General features: G+C 35.5%; 1 protein-coding gene across 1 annotated transcript; it reads right to left on the bottom strand.

The window, feature by feature from the left end:
• Nucleotides 1-575: 575 nt before the first annotated feature.
• LOC129275185 (probable citrate synthase 2, mitochondrial) lies at nt 576-24,118 on the bottom strand. Its single transcript, XM_064108498.1, has 10 exons — nt 23,877-24,118; nt 21,672-21,722; nt 12,799-12,906; nt 11,972-12,169; nt 10,026-10,214; nt 6,701-6,897; nt 5,955-6,084; nt 5,389-5,490; nt 4,945-5,154; nt 576-2,107 (listed from the first exon to the last, which is right to left on the bottom strand). Exons 1-10 carry the CDS (start codon nt 23,922-23,924, stop codon nt 1,946-1,948), a joined length of 1,395 nt encoding a protein of 464 aa, XP_063964568.1. The 5' UTR covers nt 23,925-24,118; the 3' UTR covers nt 576-1,945.
• Between the last annotated feature and the right edge of the window lie 655 nt (nt 24,119-24,773).

The following is a 24,773-nucleotide window of genomic DNA, read 5'->3' as shown; positions in this document are numbered from 1 at the left end:
CAGATTTTTATGAGGGTTTATGAACAAATCTGTCCCTTGCCTGGCAATTGTAAAAAAATGAAATAAAATGGAGGGATCCGTCATTGTTTTATTTGAAAGGGGGGAAAATGGCTGCCATGAAATTGAATGGGATTTTCATAAAAATACTGCCTGGGTTATTGATATTTCAGCACGTTTAAAGATTTAGCAAGGTTTTTAAAGTATGGACTTAGTTGGAAGATGGAGACAGGAAGGAAAGGACAAGAGAGAGAATGGGGGGGGGGGGGGGAGGTTACAGACAGGGATGGGAGAATATTAAAGTCGGAGAGAGAGGGGGGAGTCCTGGGGTGATTCAGAAATGGGGATTAAAGGTAAGGTGGAAGGAGAGAGGAGGGCTGGGGATTTACGAATGAGGATTGAGGTCTGGTTGAGGGAGAGTTAAAAGGCGGGGGGGGGGGGGGTTCATAATAGAAAAGTATGGTAGATGAGAGGGAAGGGAGATTCAGACATTCGCATTGAGATGTAATGTGGAAGGAGAGAGATAGAGATGGAATAATCAAATATAACCAGGTGAAAATACAAAAGAAAAACAAATATTTTAGTGGGTCAAAGACTTTATTCTCTCAGAATATATTTGTACATTCACAGTGTGCTGAATAACAGATTACATTACACACATTTAAAAACTCCTTTCTTCAAAACAGAAATGACTGTCGATTCATTTTTTTTTCATCATTAAAGATGATTTTGATAAATTATCACGTTAGTCTGCCATATCCCATATTCTTTTCAATTCTTTCATTATATAATTCTGCACTAAATCTCTGCATAGATCAGTCATCAATTAATCAAAGAATTTAATGAATCTTTCTTGGAAAGACCCACACCATACACAGCATCTGTTAAATACAGTAGTCGAGCCAAAGGAAAAGATTTGTAGAATATCAAATCATTTCACTGTAGATTGTATGAGCTGTACATGTACATAATAGGGCAAGTACAAAAGCAGTAAAATAGACTGCCTTACCAGATCATGCACAGCACAGTCATTATTTATTGCCTTGGAATCTCAGAACAGATATTAAGCACTTGGTCTTCAAATAAAATACAATCTAAAGCAAAATAACAGCAGGAGCCTACATCTCGAAAAAAAATCAATAAAGCAGGATAATGATGATAACAAACAATACGGTCAAATCCATAAATCCTACTTTTGAAATATATTTTGGCAAAAGTGTCAAACGATATTGATAGTATAATGCCACAATGGTCACCTATTATTGAAAGGAAAATACATAACTATCTTGCTAGTACAGTTTCATACATATAGCAAAGAATAGTTGGAATCCATCTAATATAATCCCAGCATTCTCGCACAAATCACAGAGTTGGATATGGTATGGATACCAAGTTGAAAGGGATATACCATATTACAGCCATTACCTTGAAAATATTTCCCCTAGCATTTGGTTGGCTTTGATTTGTATGACATTTGATAGTTAGAATAGATTAAATCTGGTATTTTCAACAAAATCACAAAATTTACAAGTTCACAACTGTTGATATATAAGAATTTATTCTATATCGGAAAAAAAAAAGAAAAAAAAATGCAAAGCAGCTTTGCAGGTCAAAATAGATCTACAAAACTGAACCATCCTAAGGATAAAACTCAAAATAATATTTCATACTTGGTATTCAACTCTCAACTGCATTTTTGAATACAAATAATCATGTCGTACATATAATATTCAAGACATAACAAGATTCAACACAGTGGGTCTTATATTTTCGCTAAAAGGTGACTTTGTCCAAATTTCATTTAACAAGTACACTCCATCGAGTCCCATAAATATATCTTTTAGATTTATACACTCATCTTCGCAAAAACCCTTTTGTATATCATACTCCCTTTAGGTTAGGTTTTAGAGGTTTTGTGTGGCATAGCTTGATTAGCATAGGGGGTTGTTTAGCGACCGACAAGTTTCTTGAGCCCCTCAGTGCTCATTGATTTTGGTCGTTCCAGAGGTAGACCGAAGGCTCTGTCCCAGATGAGAGAAGCAAGGGTACCCAAAGCCCTTGAAACACCAAAGAGGACGGTGTAGTAGTTCATCTCTGTCATCCCGTAATACTGTAATTAATACAAAGGAGGAAAAAAATAACACTCAAGATTGCACATGATTTTCACTGGAATACATTAAATATCAAGGAGCTTTGGATATCTCACACATGATGCAGATCTTCTCTTTTGGGAAAATCAGCCTCATCAATGTTAATAGAACGCAGCATTAAAGGAGAGAAAATCCCTAATCATGGAGTAGATTATGAAATCTAAAGCTCCCTATCAGAACCAATAACAGAACATAAGGAATTACAAGGTCTACTCGCATACCAGCATTAAAAATTTGCGTTCGATTGATGAAATTTGTTTCTGACAGAGAACAATTTACATTTACTTACATTGTGTTAACCCTATTGTTGCATTTGATTGCGTTTCTTTCTGTGAAGAATCAAGGTATCACAAATGTCCCAAGTTCTATCTATCTTACATACTAACAATGGCATGATGTTATTTTCTCTACCACAGCAATAGACTTGGGAACAGCCAGGAGCCGAATATTTTGTCTTCTTCTCTGCCCTCTTGGCCATTGCGTTATCATTATCAGTATGGGGAAAATCAACGTTAGGGAGAACCCTGGGAAAACAGTAGGTCATCAATCGGGCATGTGATGTTAGGGGGAATTTAATATAGGAAAGAGCCATTTCAAACAAAGGGAAATAAACAAAATAATTCCCCCTAACGTTTTAAATAACTTTGGTATCATCTGTGCCTACAAGGCAAAAATGAACTGAGAAAGTGACCCGTGGTTCTCTCCTCCCGACATTACTAATGTTGTTGTGTGCAGGTGGACCAGTATGCAAGGGTTTCCAAGGGTTATGCTTTTCACACTGCATTTCCTTAACCCCGTACTATCTTTTTTTTGTTTCACACTGTCTCTCTTAACCCCATACTATATGCTTAGCCGGGGTTAACGCCCTAACCCCGGACTATCGCACAGCTCATGGATATCGATGATTTTACCATACAGAGCGCAATTAATGTGCAATTTTGACTTCTGTGATTGGCAAATGCTTAGCCCCACTTTTCCTTAGCCAAGTTTCGTTTCACACTGCATCTCTTAGCACCGCAGCACCACAATAAGCCGGCTTACCCTGCTTTTTTGCAGGGCCAGATAGTACCGTACTATTTACCATGCTAGCCAACTTTCCTAAAACATAGTGTGAAAACGAAGTGGGCTAAGCTTAACCCTGGGAAATTGGTGGGGCTAAGTGTCACGTGGGAAGTGACTTTTTTAAATTATTTACTTACTGCTGCTTGACACCAAATAAAGAATACGTAGAACTGATGAATACAGCAATGTTTAAAGATTATGAAGTACTTTCATTTATTTGAAAATAGAATACTATTAAAACTATGAAAGTGGTAAGAAATACTGCATTTTGTTTTGAAAAAAAAAATTGTATGAAGAAAGATTACTGAACTTTTATATTTTACAAATCAAAGTAAGCTTTTCATAGAAAGGTTTTTCACAGAAGAGATTGTAAATTTTAATGTATTTGGCAGAACTCAAATTGATATTTTGAAACTGAAAAGTGAACTTGATCCTTTACAAAACTAAAGAAAAGCCTAGATGATTTGATATGAAATGATTTTGTATATTACATCTGGCATATATATTATGTATGTGTAAAACTCAATATTACTTTATATGATTACAATAACAATGTTTTTGGAAAGAATGTTATGGAAGTTTTGTCAATGCTTTGTTAGTAAATTTCTTTAATGGATATAATTCAGGTTCCCTTAATTTCATCTTAAGGTGGGGGATATTGTCAGGAAAGAAATTTAATTATAAAATGTTTCAGTTTAAACATGTGTTCAACATACTTGTCCAGGTTAGGGTTGTCTTGTAGACAAGCATATACATACGTTTTGAATATTTTAAAGGCAAGCGTTGGAAACGTTTGATACCCCCCCCTTTAGAATACAAGTGTACCAGGTTGATGCCATATTTCGTATTAGGTATACTATAAGCATTTTCATACAGGTGTCATAAATAGCCAATACAGTGCTCTAGCATTTATAAATGTAGTTGAGAGATGCACAGGAAGTGTCTTTTATTAATAAGAATGTGTTGCTTTATGCACATCTGTTATTTGAAATTCTTTGAATTACTTTATAGAAGTTTTACAGTTAGTCCTAGTAACGGTAGGGTATATTAGGAGGTTAATTTAAGTAATTCAAGGAGAACCACCTAAGCTAGAATAGACTACAGATGTTCGTATAGGCAGTCTAAGTTAAAACTGAGGGACTACGTCGGTGACGAGATAACGACCCCAGCTGCCACCGGTTCTCCACCGACATGATTCGACACAATTCATGTCATCATTGGGGGCTCGATCTCGTCCACTAATTCGTTGAAGTCACATCTTTGATCTGAGGGCTACTCATCGAGGGGCAACACAGTCTGCGGAGGCCGAGGCCGAGTGGAAGAGACATCGCTAGCTGCGGAGGCCAGGAACTGGACCGACCACCAGGGCCGAGTGGGGCATGTCAGGCCAGATGAGATGATGGGGGCTAGAGTCAACGATTACCGTTAAGTTAAGTTGTATTTTGTTATATCTGTGTATATTTTCATGTACAAATTATTGTAAAACCATCAAAAGAGAACATCAGAAAGATTGAAGAGATATGATTAAATCTTTTTAATAACTGTATTCATCAGTTCTACGTATTCTTTATTTGGTGTCAAGCAGCAGTAAGTAAATAATTAAAAAAAAGTCACTTCCCACGTGACACTAAGAACCCCCCTTAGCCCCACCAATATCCAGGGGTTAAGGAAAAAAAGTGCAGTGTGAAAAGCATATTAGTCATGGTAAATATTTGATCAGACGTTATTGGCTTACCTGGAGTAACACACCACTGTGTGCATCCACGTTGGGCCATGGGTTCTGGGCCTTGCCTTGCTCCAGGAGGATGTCAGGTACTAGCTTATAAATCTGACTAACAAGTTTGAACATTGGGTCATCAGGTAGATGCTTCAGGGCAAACTCACGTTGGCATTCATAACGAGGATCTGTCTTCCTCAGGACAGCGTGACCATAGCCTGGTACAACCTGAAAGAAGATTGAAGATACAGTCATAGAGCAACTGACTAACAAATTTGAACAAAAGGGTTATCGGGAAATCCTGATGGCGCTCATAACTGGGATCCGTCTTTCTTTGAACAGCCTGGCGATTGGCCATAGCCTGGTACAACTGCAGGAAAGTTTACTTGCAATTATACAAACTAGGGGAAACTTCAATTTTGCTTATAAAGCACATTGCGTGTTTAAGTGACCGATTCTTACCTGTCCTGATTTGAGTGTACTCCAGATGAATTCTCTCATGTTTTCATCAGATACATTATCACCAACCTGCTCTCGGAGCTTTGTCAGCCATACTAGCACTTCCTGCAATCGGATAAAAAAAAACACATCACCATCAATGCAAACATATTCCATTACGTACGATGAAATACGTAACCAGAGATGTTTCCTAAAGTTGTTCATAATGTATGCATGAACTTACAAAATGCTTGCACATATTCTTAAGTGATAAATTGAAATGGTAATGGAATGCTCTGTATAAATGTAATTTTTATTTATCATTCTCTTTCCTTTTGAATCATCTGAAGTTAAATTACACCACAGTGACAGAGAAGTCTACATAAGTTGACTTTATGTAAATTTAAATTAATGGCTGAGAAGAAGCAAATTTTCACACCAAGATATGCAGAGTAGACCTAACTTTTTTTTTAACCATTACCTGCCAGTGATTTTTCAGAATATTTCGGAGGATCATTACATCAGAAGTGTCAAAAACAAAGACTTTGAAACAAAGGCACGGTGAAGAAATAAATTTCTTTATTAGTTACCTGGTTAGCGAGTCCATGGAGTGGTCCAGCAAGACCATTCATACCAGCAGCAAATGAAAGATATGGATCTGAAAGAGCACTGCCAACAAGATGAACCGTGTGGGCACTGACGTTTCCTCCTTCATGGTCACTGCAAAAGAGAACATACAACATGAAGGTGACGTGAATGCACATGACCATGCAATAATGAGCTTTATATTTTCCATACATGGCACTGAATCTTCTAATTGGGGGAAATGCCTTACTGGACATGAATGAGGGGTGAAAAAGAGCAGCCTTAGGGGACAGATTCCATTTTATTGCCTTGGGCTAGGTTGTGAAATCTACAGATCTCTACTAACAATTATCTGAATTAATATATCACATGAAAAAGCTTAGTTTACAAAACTTAGCTGAATTGACTGAAAAAAAATATTTTTTTTCTTCAGCAAACTGACATTAATATGGTTGAAGTTTTGCATTGTTTTGGGAAATGGTTCAAATGAAATCTAAAAGTGGCTTACCTATCCAAATCCTTACTTTTATTCAATCCATGTTTGAGAAGTATTATAATAATACAAAAAGAAAAATTAACTTAACAATTCTTGACACCAATTCTTTATCGTTAGAAAATTTATAAGTATGAATTTCACTCATCAATTTAAGATTTTATACCCTATCATGTTTGACACTGATCTCTGAATCCTAAAACGGAAAATTAATGATTTTCAGATGCAGACAAATCTTCTACCAATCCAAATCCTTACCTGTGAATTGTGAGGTACAGCCTCATAAGCTCTGTGAACATGTCATTATCATAACCAAGCATCTGAGAGAAGTTACCAGACCAATCCATGTCCATACTGATAGGAGATACCTTGCCATCCTTGTAGAGATTACGGTAGATAATGGCTGCTACAGTCGGAAGCTTGGCAATCAGGTTCATTGAATCTTCATAGGTGTACTGTGAGAAGAAAGGATTTAAATATTGAACCTTGAAAAACAATCCCTTTCAGCAACTCCAAAGCTATCCCAGGATGAAAACATTCTGTGTATCAGTGCAAGAAGCCACGGTGAGGTAAATGAAATTTCACTTATGTACAGTAAAAGTTAATATGGATCGTGCAAGTAAAAAATGCCTCTATAGAGACCTAAGAGGAGGCTGCATCGCACTGATGAATGGCAGTGCGGCCTCTCTAAATACAAAGAGTTTGTTCCTATTAAACAGATCCTGGTACGTGGTTCCTGTGTTTGACAGTACGTGGGAAGGAGAACTTGGTAGCATCTAGTAAGTGTCTAAAAAATGTCCGAGTTCAAACAACATGCAACAAAATGACAACCTTAATACTAGTTTGGGTTGTAATAAAAAACGTTTTTTATTAAAAAAAACAAATAAAACGTTTTTTATTGTTTTAAAACGTTTTAAATCGTTTTAAAACGTTTTTTTCCCCCAACGAACGATGAAATTTTCTGTAAATCAATTAAACTATACATTTAATACTGTATTATTTAAGCTCTTGATGTTTTAAATACATTTTTGGAGTAAGTAAGAGATAACTACAATTTTTCTCACTGAATTTCCAAAAGAAAGGTTCATATTTTCCCAAAAATTACTAAATCATTGAAATTGAATGCAAAAAAGGAAATTGACATTTTATAAGTTTATTCCTCATACATGTACATACATTTGAGTCTTGTCAATCTAGGGGGTGAGAAGAATTTGCACAATGTAAGAAAATGACATAATCTAAAGACTATGGGCTTTCAAAGCTTGATTTCATTTAATCAATATTCTTCATTTCATTTTAATAAATTAAACCAATTTTAGTGCATGAAATACAAGTTTGGGTTTAAATCTATAAATAAAGCCCTTATTTCTTTAATTGAAGATTTCTAATCAAAATGTTTTTTAGTGTTTGTTTTAACTTTTTTTATATATTTCTTATGAACAGTTTTTTTGGTTAGGTTTTTTTTAAATGGAAATTATTGGCGATAATTTTCCAATCATGTACAAATATTGGTACAGGTACGAATGTTGGCAAAAAATTATCATTGGCTTTATACATGAAATCACGTTATTGAGCAATTCGGGGTCTGACATGCACTTGTGTAATATCATAATCACATACCCATGCATGCATCCCAAAAATAGTCTTGAACAATATGGCGTGGCCCTGTCGTGCTCATGGATTCATCATAGAAAATTTTTAGGGGGCCATTACGGTCCCCTGGGATTGTTAGGGTTAAAGGTCAAGTCCACCCCAGAAAAATGTTGATTTCAATCAGTAGAGAAAATTCAAACAAGCATAATGCTGAAAATTTCATCAAAATCAAATGTGAAATAAGTTACATGTATGACACTTTAAAGTTTCGCTTATTTTTCACAAAACAGTAATACCAACCATCTCAGTGATATGCAAATGAAAGAGTCGATGATGTTCCTCACTATTTATTTTGTTTTTTATTTGAACAATACAATTTCAATTTTTACAGATTTGATAATAATGACCTACTTGACTGACCCAAAAAATGTTAAAAACAATGGTAGTTCCACATGTTCAGGGAGGAATAAAACTTTATTTCACATGACAATGAGAAAATAACGAAATACAAAATAAATAGTGAGTGAGTGATGTCATTAGTCCCCTCATTTGCATACCGACCAAGATATCTAATTGTTTTGCATAATTAAGCAAAACTTTAAAATGTCATAACTTTATCATTTTACATCCGATTTTAAAGAAATTTTCAGCATATACATGTATTTTTCTTGGGGTGGACTTGTCCTTTAAGGTTTGCTAGCTGACAATCTTATACTGAATTAAACTACTTTTCTTCATCTTTACGAAGCACAAAGTTTCACCTGCTTTTGTATGTACCTCAAGAATACAATGTCAATTTTTTCAGTCTATTTGTAAAGTATTTTATGCTTTTGCAACTCCTCCATTCATTCAAGTACTACTATTACACATTTGAGCTTATTTTAAATAGTGTTTCTTTCCCTGTCTAAAAAGTGAGCACAACACTCAGATGTTTGTTATAATGAGAATATTCTATAGATTGATGTGCACAATTGAACAAGAGGATTTCAAGGAACATGACAAAGTGATGGAGAAAGGGGGATTAAGAAGGAAAGAGTGGTGTTGAAAAAGAGATTTAGTTAGAAGAAAATAATATACCACTTAAGAAATAAAAGAATTAAAAAAAATATTCATCTAAAATCACATCCATGACCATGCATATTTATAACACACAAGTCTATGAGGCGTTTTAAAACACGTTTTTTTTGTAAAAAAAACGGGTGTTTTAAAACGCGTTTTAAAACATGTTTTAAAACACACCGTTTAAAACGTGCCAACCCTGCTGATGTATGAATAAAAGATTGTGCCAAATGATTCTGGATGAAATGATTGTTGATAAATAAGCAAAATAAGCATAGCATTCCAGCTAAATATAGGGTCTTTATCCACGTGATAACAGTACACATGTGCTTCTCTCTGTTTGTTTAAGTTTTAAGTAATTGTATCAGATCTAGATTTATAATGATATAGTGAAAATTAACCTTCATTTTTAATGATTTTACCATTGACTGCACTCATCATTATGTGCAATCAATCATAAAACTCAATTGGACAACAAGCCTGTATTCTGAAATCCTTTTCAAATTACACCATGGTCTTACTCAAAAATTATGGGAAGCCAATATTGTCCATAGTTTGCTAATATTCTATGTTTCTATCTTCACTTTTTTGTTTTGCAATAGTGATGAAAAAAAAAAATTCCAGTAAATATTCCCAGAACATTATGAATGACTGGAGTGTTAAATGAGTTGACAGATTGAACCTGTACCATTACTGATTTGCGTCACACTTGGCTATCCATAGTTAAACCATTAACTGTTGTAACTTTGCCATAATGGCAACTACCATGGTCAGCAGCCAATCAAAATCAAGGTTACCATGGTAGTTACCATAATGGCAAAGTTTCCACAGTTATAACTCTTTATGAAACGGGCCCCTGAGTTTAAATTATTAAATAAGACTGCAGAATATGGGCCTTGGTCACAAAGCTTTGCCTAACAGGTAACCTTACCTCCCAGTATGTAGTCTTGTTAACACCCTGTGCATAAGCCTCAGCAAACTTGCTCTCGCTGTTCATAGCCGAGATAGCAGCACTGAACTGAGACATAGGATGGAGTGAATCGGGGAAGTTATTCAGCATCTGCACAACGTGGTATGGGACGGCTGCTCTCTCGTTCCATTCCTGAGAGATGGCTTTGACCTGCAAAGGTAGTAATGATAATAAGATTGCAAGATGACTTAATTGATCATACAAGTTTTCAGCCTCCAAACATGGAAAGGTCTTCTGGCACATCTATAAATAAGCTTCAATGTGCCCTCACTACCCATAAGGACAAGCGCAACTCCAAGGACCTCCCTGGAGTTTACCGAATTCCTTGTGAATGCGGTAAAGTATACATCGGAGAGACGGGTCGTTCCTTCAACACTCGGATTAAGGAACACAAGGCCCATGGTAGGAGAGACGAGAGGGAAAAAATCTGCAATCATCGATCATGCCCATACGCATGATCACCGGATTCTTTGGGATGAGAGTAGACTGGTCACCCGTGTCCCCTACTGGCATCAGCGGAGAGTCAGAGAAGCGTTGGAGATTGAGTAACATAACACTGTTCCTCAAGACAGCGGCCTCCAACTCAGCAATATCTGGCTTACCGTTCTAGACAAAGAGGCTAATTTGCCTAATTAGCCTACCCGGACGTTCCACACACGTGTGAGCACTGCAGTGCATGGGCGGAAGTGGTGACTATTGTCATTCATGCTAATCCTAGCGGGAATAATAACTGACAGCATTTCCGGCCGTCGCTGGTTTTGCGCGCCCAATTTGTGTGTTGTCACCCACGTCCGCATATGTGGATGTCATGTGACCTATCTAGCCAATCAGAGACATGTACCCTGCGAGATACCGTGCATACGGTACTTCGACAGAGTATATAAGGCCTGCTTTTACAAACTTTGCTCATTCTCCTGAGGACGACAAGAACACACTTGTCGAAACGTCGAGATTGGGTGGTCCTTTTCAGGACCAACATCTGCACAAGATACATGGTGTACCGTGAAACCTACTACACTGCACATCTATATTCATGTTCATCAGGAGAATCCTTCAAGCTAATTCAAAGACTTACATATTTCTTTTGCATTTCTGTATTATATACAGGTAATTCTGCCTAGATTGAATCTCTTGGGACAAAAATTTCAATTTCATTTTATTGTCCACATGGAAATTTGTTTTGTTCACATCATAACGATTTGTAATAAAACATTACATATTACATGTTCATACATCACATGCATATAAATACAATTATACAGAATGACATTAGAAAGTTACAAATACAAGAGAAATTCTACAGGATAATGTTTTCCCTATAAAGATGTCAAAGTAAAGATGATCGTCTGGTATAAAAAGAACAGAAACTCAGAAAGTGAATTCAAGTGGTGGGATTATTGTTCATTTTTTGCATGCCTAGCATGAGGGAGTTATTATAGTAAATTGCATCTTCAAAAATCTTAAGTTTACAAAAAAAAAGAAGTAAACTATGTCTATTAAAGAGGAGGATGCAGTTATAATTGCAAAGATTCTAGATTACAGAAGTTGCGTTGCTAATCTCAAGCTGCCGATCGTACTTTCAAAAGACACGAACCATGGTCCTGTTTCATAAAACTTGTTGTAATTACAAATATACTATAACAGTCAAAAGCTACTGGAATCCTTCAATCTGATTGGCTGATGGTAAACTGGTTATAGAAAGTAGGAATTTGATATCATAACAAGTCTTTATGAAATGGGACCCAGGGTCCTGTTTCACAGAACTTTTTATAATAACTATCACACGATCCTATGACAATTTAACCATTAGCCCATCAGTTTGAGGAATTTCAGTAGCTTTAAACTGTTATAGTAAATGTGTAATCATTACAAGTTTTGTTAAATGGACTCTAGGTATATTTACAAACCTGAGCATCTGTTGGGATATCCCCCGTTACCAGGAGCCAGAAAAGACCTTCAGGGAGTGGCTCGGATCCACCTGGAGCCTTAGGGAGAAGCTTCTGGCATTCAGGGAGGCTGTAACCACGGAAACGGATGCCTTCATTTGGATCGAGCACAGACGTCTCTGTGACGAGACCCTTCATACCTCGCATACCTCCATAAAGCTGACAAGACACAAACATAATGAAGTTATTTGAAAATTAACAATAGAACAAACGCACTGAATGTGATTAGGTAAAGGGATGTAGTAAAAAAACATGTCATTACAAAATATATCAGAACTTTTTGCTCTCATTTCAATTCCTGTACCAAAACATTGAAAAATTAAATAAAAATGGGAGAAATATAAAAATAGACTGATCATGTGGTTATCTCTATAGTATACTGTACCTATGAGGGTTAAAATTTGGTAATTCAACTTTAATGTAATGTAGGCACAACTCCTCTATTTGGTTAAATACATGTACTATAAATGTTGTTTCCCCACAAAATGTACAGTACGGTAGTAATTTGCTACTGTACATGAATCTATGTGAATCCTGAGGAGAAAAGATTCATGTACTTGGGGGTAACTGAGTATTCCTGACAATTATTATGATGAAAAGGAGAGCACACACAATCATCATTCTTTTCATAATCTTGCCAATTTGAGACTTATTTGTCTTTTTCAAAATGCAAGATCTTTTTTATTCTCTTTATGATTTCTGTCTAAATGTCACTCTTGATTTATACTCATTTAAAAAAAGAAGAAACACATTTAATTTTCCCCAAAATTTCAAATTAAAGAACTTACCATGTCTACTTGAATTTCACCAATGACCTTTGACCCACATTCTTTGCGGAATTCTTTGACTTCCTTCTGCTTCTCTGGAATTTGTCTGGCTAGCACTTCTCTTAAATCCTAGATGAGAGGGTGAAAAATAGAGGGAGGGATGAGGGAGGGATGAGGGAGGGAGAGACAGAGAGACTCAAGAGTAATATTCATAGAGCTACAAGTGATTTTATTTGTTTGAAATCTTTCTTTATCGAATGTTACATACATGTACCTCATAATCACCATACATGTAGATCCAACAGTGAATTACTGTAATGTACTATCATACGCATAAAGTACTTTGGGCAGGATCAATATATTTCTTGTTCAATTATTATATTCATAAATTAAATGGTTCAAAGATACATTCAGTTTTTGATAGCCATGGATCATTGCCTTTATGCACTAATGTGTGAGTGTGCAGTGTATTGTATAGATCGTATCAAATGGAAAAAAAATCTACAATTCCAAATATATATTATCATAATATTGAGATTAAAAAGCAAGATATACATGTACATATTTTTCTCATTTCATATTGTAATGGGAAAGACAAATTGTAGCTAGCCTTTCAGGTTACAACAAATAAATCGGAGAGGAAATATAGATCTATCACATTTTTGTTCCATTATACTGTACATGTCCATAGACAACTTCAGATGACAGGACAGTCCTGACTAAATATACAAATCTTTCTTTATAGTGTACATTATCAAAGCAAATTTGATAAACATGATCTTTGAGAAGGAAACAAACACACTGTCTCCATCTGAAAGAAAAGTCTTATCTTGCACAATGCAGCATAAAATGAGGAAGGTTCAATTTAAGTATGCGTGTCTCACTCTGCCTTTGCTTTAACCTTGCTCTGACTTTTAGACACTGTATGACCTCACTGAGTTCAACTTCCTATATTCATTGCCAGGTCTTTTTGCCACCCTGGAAAGAAATGACTAAATCTTGAAAAGATGCACAATGTACATGTACGTACATGTAGTGTAAGTGTACATGTGCATGTACTGTAGCAGCTGTTATTATAATTATTACACTGGACAGAAAGGACAAATCATCCCCCCCTGAATACATAAATGGGTATGCACTGTATTATGTAACTATATAAAGGGTGGACAAGCAGAGCCTAAATATATACCGTACATGTAAATGTAGGCCTATATATATGCTACATGTGTGGTGTATATCAGTTCTTACTGAAGTCAGCTTTCTTGGCTTACCACCGTCAATCACCTGTTTCTTATTTCATGACTCAGAGCAACGTGCTCTTCATTTCCAAAAGTTGAATGTTAAAGGAGAATGAAACCCTTGAAACCAGCTGAATCCATATCAAAGAGAAAAATCAAAGAAACATATTGTTGAAAGTTTGAGGAAGATTGAATGAATAATAAGAAAGTTATGAGCATTTGAATATTGAGATCACTAATGCCATGTAGATCCTCCAATTGGCAATGCGACCAAGATCTGTGATGTCACACACGTACAACTCCCTCATTACTTTAATACTTATTTCACTTACATTCTCACTTTTATAGAGTCTATCACAAGGTGATGTGTTCTCTTTATGAGAGGACAAGTACAGAGGTTTCACAACATTATATCATTGATGAATCGTTTGTCATATGATTAGAATGAGCAAAAAGAGATGTTTTGGGGTATATTTTCAGTGTCCAAAAGGGGAGAGTTGTTCATCTGTTACATCATAGATCTTGGTCGCATTGCCAATGGTAGGATCTCCATAGCATTAGTGATCTCGACATTCAAATGCTCATAACTCTTTTATTGCTAGTCTTATTTTACTCAAACTTTTGTTGATCTTATTCTTTGATTTTTCTGCTTTCACAAAAGCTAACTTGCTCCATGAGTTTCATTCTCCTTTAAAGACCAAGTCTAGCCAAATCAAATCAAAATCAGAATTCTTTTTCAGTTTCTGGTATATACATGTATATATTTTTTTCAAACAATGAAAGGGCTGGAAATTTCAGGACATTAAGCAACATTCATGTATATATGTATGTACTTGTACATCTTTGTTTCTGTCACAGGGCCTTAATTGATCCCTTGATCCAAGGCCATCGTGGTTTTGGATTAAGGCGTAGATATTCATATTAATATTCATATCAAATATTCATATTAAATATTCATATTGAATATCCATATTATCATATGGATTAAGGCGTAAATATTCATATCTGAATGATACGCGCCTTAAAACCCAAGATAACAACACAACAACAACGCCCCTCTCTCTCTCATATGATTGGCCTTGTGGTATTTTGTGCATTTTAAAATGTACCCATTTGTGCTGTAACACAGAGTATGCCCTGTAAGAAATTGGCCAGCCACCCCACCCCCTTATTTTCTTTGTGTGTGTAATCACTGATTTAGTAAAATCAAAGTATTACTGAGTAGGCCAAGGAAGGGAGCTAAAAATAAAATTGAAATGTTTACAAAGAATTAATGGATGAAAAAGATTGAATGGTCAATGGCACTTATGAAAGACTGGAATGCTCTCAGATTTTGTACCTAGGTTTTAACAATCACTCTACAATATTGGTGATCCCAGTCAGCGGAGATGGACAAAGATGTAGGACCAGCATGCATGACATTGCAATTCAGTATTCAATACTACTGTATAGGTTTATACCCTGAAGTGAGTGAGCCTGCCTAGACATTATCAAAATATCAAAGGGATCTCCGAGCTCAAGGACTGGAGTACACTGATTGAAGCATCATGAAATTTAAATGGCAAAACCAATATGAATGAGAGTTTCTATTATAAAGGTTTTATAAAGTAGGCATTTTTTCTAAATTTTATTCAGGGGGCTACTTTTCCCAACCTACTGGTTTAATCTGCAACATTGGAGAACATTCAACATTGCAGTGAAAGGACATTTTCTAGGGCTCATTAGAGTGATACCAGGGCAAAATCACCCTGAGTCCCTGTGCATTCCCCCTCCACCCCACCCCTGCTGGTTTATAATGGGATGCAATGAAGATACAATGTAGTTTGTACAATGTACACATTATAATACATGAGGTACATAGTGCACATGATAAAAAGTAATGCTGGGTCCATTTTTAAGTCCATCTCAGTCAACACTGTGCAGCATGATGTTTGAGTTTTGCATTAAGGAGGCCTTTATGCAAAGTGTCTGTGGGCATTCATGCCCACAGACACTTCATTTGCTTGCACACTCGCAACAAAATGTCAATGATTGGCATGCACACAGCAAAATACAGAAGCCTCCTATGGGCTCACAGTAAAAATAAACATTAAAGTTAATAATACTGACTTTTAATCTTTTGGAGATTAAATACATTGCCCTATTAAAGGACAAGTCCACTGTCCACCTCAACAAAAATTTGATTAGAACAAAAAGAGAAAATCTAACAAACATTTATCACTGAAATTTTTTTATCAAAATCGCATGTAAAATAAGAAAATTTCGCTAAAAGATAAATACCATTTGTGGTAACGATCTCAAAATGAGTTCGAACAGAATCCAATAAAATGACAACCCAAGTGTTTGTACGTGTAAATAAAAATATGTAATTCCTGAGAAATGAGCAATATAAGCAAGGAATTCCATTAGATGTTGGGTGCATGCATTTTTCCAAACAATATAATACACTGTCTCACATATGCCTTTTTGTGCTCATCAGAATTATCGGTTTCAGCTAAGATTTCATGATTTCACAAAGACAAGTTTATTTCAATCAATGTACCAGAACTACATGTACAAGTAGAGCTATGATAATTTTGGTGGCATTTAACCATAATTCCAAAGACTTTCTCATTAAATAATTGTTTGCTGCAAATACTTTCTTTCACCTTTAATTTTACAATGTCAATAGTCATATGCACATCCTGGTGAGTACATGTACATACATGTATGCAAATGAGTGAACTCATGATGTCATCCACTCCCATTTTCTTTAGTATAAAATATTCAAATCTTCTCATTGTCTTGTGGAACAATGTCTTATTCCTCCATGAACACGTGGAATTACATTTATTTTAACATTTTATGGTTCAGTCATGTTGGATGTTCTTGTCAAATCTGTAAAAATTGAAAAGAATAATTCAAATTTTCAAAAAAAACCATAAGAAATAAGTGAGGGACATCATTGACTCTCTTACTTATAATGTCACTGAGTTTTGTATATACGTGTAAACTGTTCTGTGAAAAAATAAGCGAAAATTTGAAATGTCATAACTTTCTCATTTTAATCTGATTTTGATGAAATTTTCAGCATAATGTTGGTCTGACTTTTTCTTCATCAATTCAAATCATCATTTCTCTGGGGTGAACTTGACGTTTAACAAAGTCCAAGGTCTTCAATTACTGGGGAAAAAAATCTGAACTCTGCTCGATACTTTAAAATCTGGCCAATTAACTTAACTTTAATACTTTGGAGGAAATCATTCTTTCTTTGACTAGATAGGAAAAAAGCCAAGACAAATACATGTATATTTTTCCCTTTTAAGTGAAAAACTACAAAACCTATGCAGATTTCATAACTGCAAATAAAAATAGTTTCCATAATCTCTAAGGCTTTCAAATAAAAAGATGTACAGTATGCAGTTTTCACACCTGCAGGCTGACACAATGGGTTCCCTTTGCACATCAAACCAGACCCTTCTCACATGGATATCATTGCATTTCTTTGTAAAGATGCTGGTAATTGATTACACCTAATAATTCATATACATAGGCCGATATGATGGAGTAGGTCCTGTAGGGCACATGTACAATTAAAGGGGAAGTTCACCCTGACAAAAAGTTAAGTGTAAAAATAGCAGAAAAAATAAAAATATTGCCGAAGGTTTGAGAAAAATCTATCTTTAAAAGGTTATTAGAATTTTAATTATTTGATTTGTGATGTCATGAGCAGCATTCTTACATGTATAGCAAATGGTAATATCAATGTCATTTTTTCTGAAAATTGAAATTGGTTTTTACTGTACCTTTTGTACATGTATATCAATAGACAAATCAATTCACATCCGATCATGAAAAGAAAACAAACATAAGTCATCAGGAACCATTACAAAAGTGAAATTCATGCATTTTAAATTACATAACATAATGTATGAGGCAGCTGCTCGTTTATGACGTCATAAATCCAAAACTTAAAAATAAAATTCTAATAACTTTCTTCATCTTTAACAGATTTTCCTCAAACCTTCACCAATATTTTTCAATTATTTTTTCTGCTATTTTTATAACGAACTTTTCTTCAGGGTGTATAAGTGTTAGACTATGGCAAATCTTGTACAAAAAAGTTAGGGTTCACCTACGAATATCAATTTATTGAATTATCATTATTCTGTTTCATACAAGATAGGGTTATGATATTATAATGGGCAAGTCCAAGAAAAGGTCAACCTAGAAGGCAAAATTTCATCTTTAATTTAAATAGTTATCTTTGATGGGGTAAGAAAGCCCAAATGTTGAATTTAAAAATTTCATTAAAAAAATTTGATAATATGCATATTTATGCTAATTTGGGGCACCTAATTTGCATAATTGGTAAAATGGGCGTTACGTATGGGACAATTATAAAAACTCATAGAAAATCAAAACAAAACTTGTAAGATTTAGTCATAGGTGGGACATGGACCCCCTAACATCTTATTACTTTTGGGGAAAAAAAAGTGGTGTCATCTAATTAAATATGCAAATTAGGTCTTGTCCAAGGATGGAATGTCCCATACGTAACATTTTGAGGATGTTTTTTTAAGTTATTTCTCATAATACAATACTTGTATTGTTGCATCTCTGGGAAGTTCTAATTTATTAAGTATGAAAATGTTATACCACAAAAAGTTTCAAAAATATCAAAAGTTAATTAAAAAATTGTTACGTATGGGACAACATGCTACGTATGGGACATTTACAAACAATGTCAATGGGGAGATTTGTGTACAAAGTGAATGGAGAAAAACAAATTTCAAGAGTGCTAAAAAAAGTAATTATTTACCTTTTCTTTAGTTAAAGGTAAATGCCAGTTTTGGTAACGATCTCAAAATGACTTTTTAAAGAATCCAATATAATGACCACCCAAGTGTCGGTTTGTATGAATAAAAAATATGTGCCAAAGGATTCTGGAAGAAATTGTGTAATTGCTGAGAAATAAGCAAAATAAGCGCGGATTCGGGCACTTCCGTCGGGTCTTTATTCCAGCAATAATAATATACTGTCCCACGTGTGCCTATCTGTGTTGGCGATCTTCAGTGTGATCGTTTTTCAGCTTAGATTTTATGATTTCACAGAGTTCAGTTTATGTAACTGTACCAGATCTAGATCCACGATGATATAGTTATATTTAACCTTGGTTTTACAGACTTTCTCACGAAATCAGTGTTTACTGCAACTACTATCATTTAGCTTTAAAGACTGATTTGTTATGAATACTGATTAATGAAAACAATCAAAGCAAAAAAATTGTAAAAAAATTGAAAAATATGAAAAAAAATAAAAAACATTAGAAATACATAAAAAATTCATGAAACCATAAAAAAAGAATAAAAATTGTTGAAATGGCTAATTTCCTTTTCAGTCATATCAAATATGTCTTAATAGAACATTTTAAAAGAAAAACAAATCTTTTGTTATTTACATTTATAATTCAAATTATTTTAATTTTTGAAATTATGGGAAAAATTGTGTACATTCTCTATGGGGACAAAATGTCCCATACGTAACATGTCATTAATTTGTTTAATTAGAGTCTGTAATTAGAGGGTTTGGGCTTATGGCATGAAACTTGCCTTAGATATACAATAGTGTTGTGACTTCTATCACACTAAGTTACAAGTTGTCAAATGAAGTACTTTCAGAGAATTCTCAACTTGAAAAAAATGTTTTACAAATTTTCTTTTTTCTGCGTCCCATGCGTAACGGCACATCTTTTCTCTCTAAAAGGTCAAGGTCATTTGTCACCATTTTTTGCATCATTATTTTTCTCCTACATGTAGATGTCTACCATCATGAGGGTATTCAATCTAATCAAAGTCATTAAACACTATTTTTCAGGTCATTAAAGCCTCTGAAATGTCCCATACGTAACGCCCACAAATTCTTGGACTTGCCCTATAAATACAGTGTATGCCTCGGAATATACTGTATTTCTAAACAATGCAAAAATAGTTTTTGTTTTGCCATAAATTTGAAGATTAAGACTAAGAAAGAAAATTTCTTAAATCAATAGATCTGTAAAGTACATTTCAGTACGAAACAAACAATAATATTGAGAATCAATGGACAGAGTTGACTGGATTATTCATTCTTTTTTAATTTTACTGCACCAAATTGTTAAAAAGAAAGTGTAGCATTGGTAAAAAAAAATATCCATTAATGTGGGTTCAGTTAATATTCACATGACACAATGTCACGTGAATATCAACAGAACCCTTTGTATAAATTCTCTCATTAAACTTACTTTATCAATGATTTGAGTAAAATATTCTGTTTGCCCACCCCCAAACCTGTGACTGTGTATTTCAGGAAATGAGTTGTCTGACGTTTCATCCAAAAAAAATCCTGTTGTATCCAACAATAACCTTTGCAACAGAGCCTCTCAGGAGTCTCAGCCAATCAAAATCTAGGAAAGATGTCAGATCTGACAACTTGTCGGACAAAAATATTGATGAAACGCTCCCTTGAGCATTTCTACTGAGATGGACATTGCGCCTATAAATTGCATTTATTAATAATATAGGCTAAACCTCAACAGAAAAATCTGTAAGATTCATTTCAGAGGATAGATGACCTGTAATTTGGATTGAAGTCTTAGGAAGTGTTGCAAGATTTATTTGCAATCAATTGCATATTTCAGATGCCAATTTGCTAGTGATAGACATATTTTAACTGAATCAATGCAAGAAGCAGAACATCAAATCAATTGCAAATTGGAATGAAATGCATCACTTTAAAATGAATTTGGTACACTGTATACCCAATTGTTGTGTGTCCGGACAATCAATTTTAAGCAGCCATTGGAAAAGTTAACGAGGAAGTTTCCATCAATTTTTTTGATAAACAGTTAAGCAATATTATAGAGAACAAAACTGAAGTAGATTACTATCAAATTCATATTTTTTTTTTGTAATCCAAAGCCAGAAAGAAGACTTCAAAATTTTAAAGTGTCCAGACACCCCACGCCCCCAAAACCATCAGGATCTACTTCATACTGACTTTTAAGATAAATTGCAAGTTTCTTGCAATACCCCATTAGTCACGTCTTCAGTGCACCTCCCGTAGGCGTAGGCATGACAATTTACAGGCCCTAAAGTCTTAGGCCCGTATTCTGAAGTTCGGGCTTAATTCAAATTCTGGTTTAAAGTTGTGGTTTAACTATGGATAGCAAATTGTGGCATAAATATCTAACAGTAGAATTTCAATGGATCAGCTCATTTTTCTCTTAAATCATTCTTCACTATTTCGGAAGGATAAATAAGATAGCTTTCTTCACCATCCATGAGTTAAAAAAGAACATAGTAACTATAAGGAACATACAAATTACAATGTAAGAAATTTTTTTGGCTTTCCTTAATTTTAGCAGAGTTAGACCATGGTCTATAAAGTTAAACCTGGGGAGCGTTTCATCAACATTTTCGTCCGACAACTTGTCAGATCTGACAACTTTCCTTGATAATGATTGGCTGAGAGTCACCGTTACCATAGTAACTGTCGGATAAAACAGTACTTGTCGGATAAAACGTCCGACAAGTCCTTTCATGAAACGCTCCCCTGACTTCAGAGTAAGGGCCATGTCTCCCATTATAAGATCAGGTGTGCACCCCCCCCCCTAGTGATGTAGCTATTTTTACTTACTGTTGACTCTGATGCATTTCTGACCCCAGCACCAAATGCAGGTAGAGCATTCTGTGAGGAAAAGAAGAAAATCATTAAATCAATGGTGGAATCTCAGCATACAGTGTAAATTCCAAATAAAGTTTTATATACATGTAAATCAACAATCACAAAAATGACAAAATCAATTTAGAAGATTTTACAGTAAGACTAAATTTAAAGGACAAGTCCACCCCAACAAAAAATTGAATAAAAAGAGAAAAATCCAACAAGATCAACACTGAAAATTTCTTCAAAGTTTGATGTACATGTGTAAAATAAGAAAGTTGACATTTTAAAGCTTCGCTTAATCTCACAAAATAGTTATGCAGATCCTAGTCAGTATGCAAATGAGAGAGCTGATAACATCACCCACTCACTGTTTCCTTTGTATTTTATTATATGAAATATGAATACTTCCATTTTCTCTGCATTATCATGTGAAACAAAGTTTTTATTTCTCTCCGAACATGTCAAAATACCATTGTTTTAACATTTTCTGGTTCAGTCAAGTTGGTCATTATTGTCAAATCTGTAAAAATCTTATATTGTATATTCAGAAAATAAAAAACAAAAGAAATAGTGAGTGAAGGACATCATTGACTCTCTCATTATTATCAATGAGTTGTGCATTTAACTGTTTTGTGAAAAAATATGTAAACTTCAAAAAAAGTCATAATTTTCCTATTTTACATCCGATATTCATATTTTTAGCATTATGTTTCTTTGATTTTTCTCTCTTGAGAGAACACATATGTGGAACACATAACGTTAGGGCCTTTGACTTTACATTCGCTCTCAGTGCAGTGACTATCTTACAAAATTCTTAGCTCTGCTTAGACTTAGTCACAGACGTATCCGTGCCACACAATGCACAATTTGAAAACTGTGACACTACAAATATTATAGATAGTCAAGTGACAAATAATAACAAGTGCTACAATCCAATCAGAGCACGAACTGAACAATACAGGAACTCGATCTTCCCATCCACTATCAGTATCATAACATGACATTGAGTGGAATCACCTGAGTGACGCTGTCATCAACTCAACATCGACAAGCTCATTCAAGGCCATTGACAGAACCTTCTCTTCTTCTAATCCTCACTCCGCCCTCTCTCACCCGATGCATTTATGCCCAGGAGGAGGGCCCTGCATCGTATACATCCAGATCCAGACAGAAAATAGTCAGTAAAACAAGTGTCCCTTCTCGCTTCACTTCATTTCATTCTCATCACACACACAGCATGTATGGTTGGAACTACCCCTTATCGACCACCTAATCTTCTAAGCATCGTATCTGCGAAAATATTTATCAATTTTACCCAGTTTTTGTCTCGTTTGTGCAGAAAATTGAGCAGATCAGAATCCCATGTTTCGCTCGGCGACTCCGATTCAATCCGCGTATATATCGACGAACAACGAATACGACGATTTTACATTTGCTCATTTGCACCCGTCTTTTGAAACCGAGCACCCGCGTTACGCTAAATTTACGGCCGATTCTTGCCGCAGTGGTGAAATATTTTTACTTTTCAAAATTAGTTCTATGATGTCAACATGCTAAATTATCGTCTCACTACTTCCACTGCGAGCTCCGGCACATGATTCGACGATTGACGACGGATATTTGTTCTAAAGACGTTTCCTATCGGATTTCTTGGTTTTTCAGCGGGGTTTGGGTCTGGTCAATACAATTTTGATTAATTCTACTAAATTTTTACTTTTTGTTGCTTCTTTTTTTCTCGTAAAATCGATTCTTACCGTTTTTACGGACACTGTGCCTACTCTCCCGCGCGTATTGTTTGTAGGCCTAATAATACGCAATAATTTTAACACGCGCAAGGTGGTCGGTTTCAAAAGAGGTGGTCGATATGTGGTAGTCTCACCATACCGTATGTCCAGTACCGGTTATCTAGAGACTGTATTTACTTCGGGCGAAATTCGTGCAGGCTCCACTCCACTTCACTACCGCTACACTACGTCTACGCTCCACCTACCCGGGTAGGTGGAGCGTAGTGTAGCGGTAGTGGAGTGGAGCCTGCACGAAATTCGCACTCTGAGATAAGACGGTATTCAGCATGAATCCGCGTCGCGTCAGGGCGGCGTTGCCATACCTCATTCACAAATCATGATCACCGCGAAATATTCACCTAAAAAAAACCACACACGATATAAACCATACCTTGGCATGTAGAAGTAATCTCCTAGTTGCTATATTGACGAGAGACATAATTTTAGGTTGAACTTAACGCCAGATTACTTGTAAAAGGGGACTTTAATCCAGTCCAATATCACCGGCGAGTTTTCTGCAGCAGCGTACCGGAAGCTCTCGGCATTCTTAAAGGTCATCCGGCCGGGTCATCACGAGCTCGATAGCTGCTCGCGATCCGTCGCGATCTCGATCTCGCGAGCTAGATTTCCGAGGGGCGCGCCAGGGTCGGGGTGAAAAAGGGAGCTTCGAGCCCTCCGAGGGGCCGGAGAAGTGATGAAAATAATGATCCCATCCAGTGGCGTACCTAGGATTTTCCACAGGGGGGGGCAAATTCGTCCGCCAAGAAAATTTGACAAGCAAAAAAAAAAAAAAAAAGTCTTCAACCACAAATAAAGGATTTCATACCAGAAAAAAATTTGACAAGCAAAAAAAAAAAAAAGTCTTCAACCACAAATAAAGGATTTCATACCAGAAAAAAATTTGACAAGCAAAGAAAAAAAAAAAAAAAAAAGGTCTTCAATCACAAATAAAGGATTCCGTACCAGAAAAAAAATTGATAAGCAAAAAAAAAAAAAGAAAAAGGGCTTCAAGACTCGTCAGGGGGGCAGGGATATGTCCCTTGCATGGGTTGTGACTCGTCAGGGGGGGGGGCAGTCTGCCCCCCGTAGTTACGCTAGTGATCCCATCCCATTGAGGGGGGATCCAAGTGCCCCTATCTGTACGTCAGTGATGTAAATCCTGCATGATTTGACTGATTCCCTAAATCTCGTGAAATGGGAGCTTCCCAATTGAAGGGCGAGTAAATAACAGCCTGATTGAATTGAAAAAAAATGGTATAATTTTCACAGCATCGAATTAACTCAGACC

This window comes from Lytechinus pictus, chromosome 13 (assembly GCF_037042905.1).
Source record: "Lytechinus pictus isolate F3 Inbred chromosome 13, Lp3.0, whole genome shotgun sequence".
NCBI classification, from domain to species: Eukaryota; Metazoa; Echinodermata; class Echinoidea; order Temnopleuroida; family Toxopneustidae; genus Lytechinus; species Lytechinus pictus.
This window is presented reverse-complemented; position numbering and strand designations above follow the sequence as displayed.

Coding starts and splice junctions, on each gene's coding strand:
- LOC129275185 (XM_064108498.1), bottom strand. CDS start 23,924: ATGTCTCTCGTCAATATAGCAACTAGGAGATTACTTCTACATGCCAAG. Junction 12,170..12,798: donor GTGAAATTCAAGTAGACATG/GTAAGTTCTTTA, acceptor GTGTCTTGTCAG/CTTTATGGAGGTATGCGAGG. Junction 6,085..6,700: donor CTGTACCTCACAATTCACAG/GTAAGGATTTGG, acceptor TCTCTTTTGCAG/TGACCATGAAGGAGGAAACG.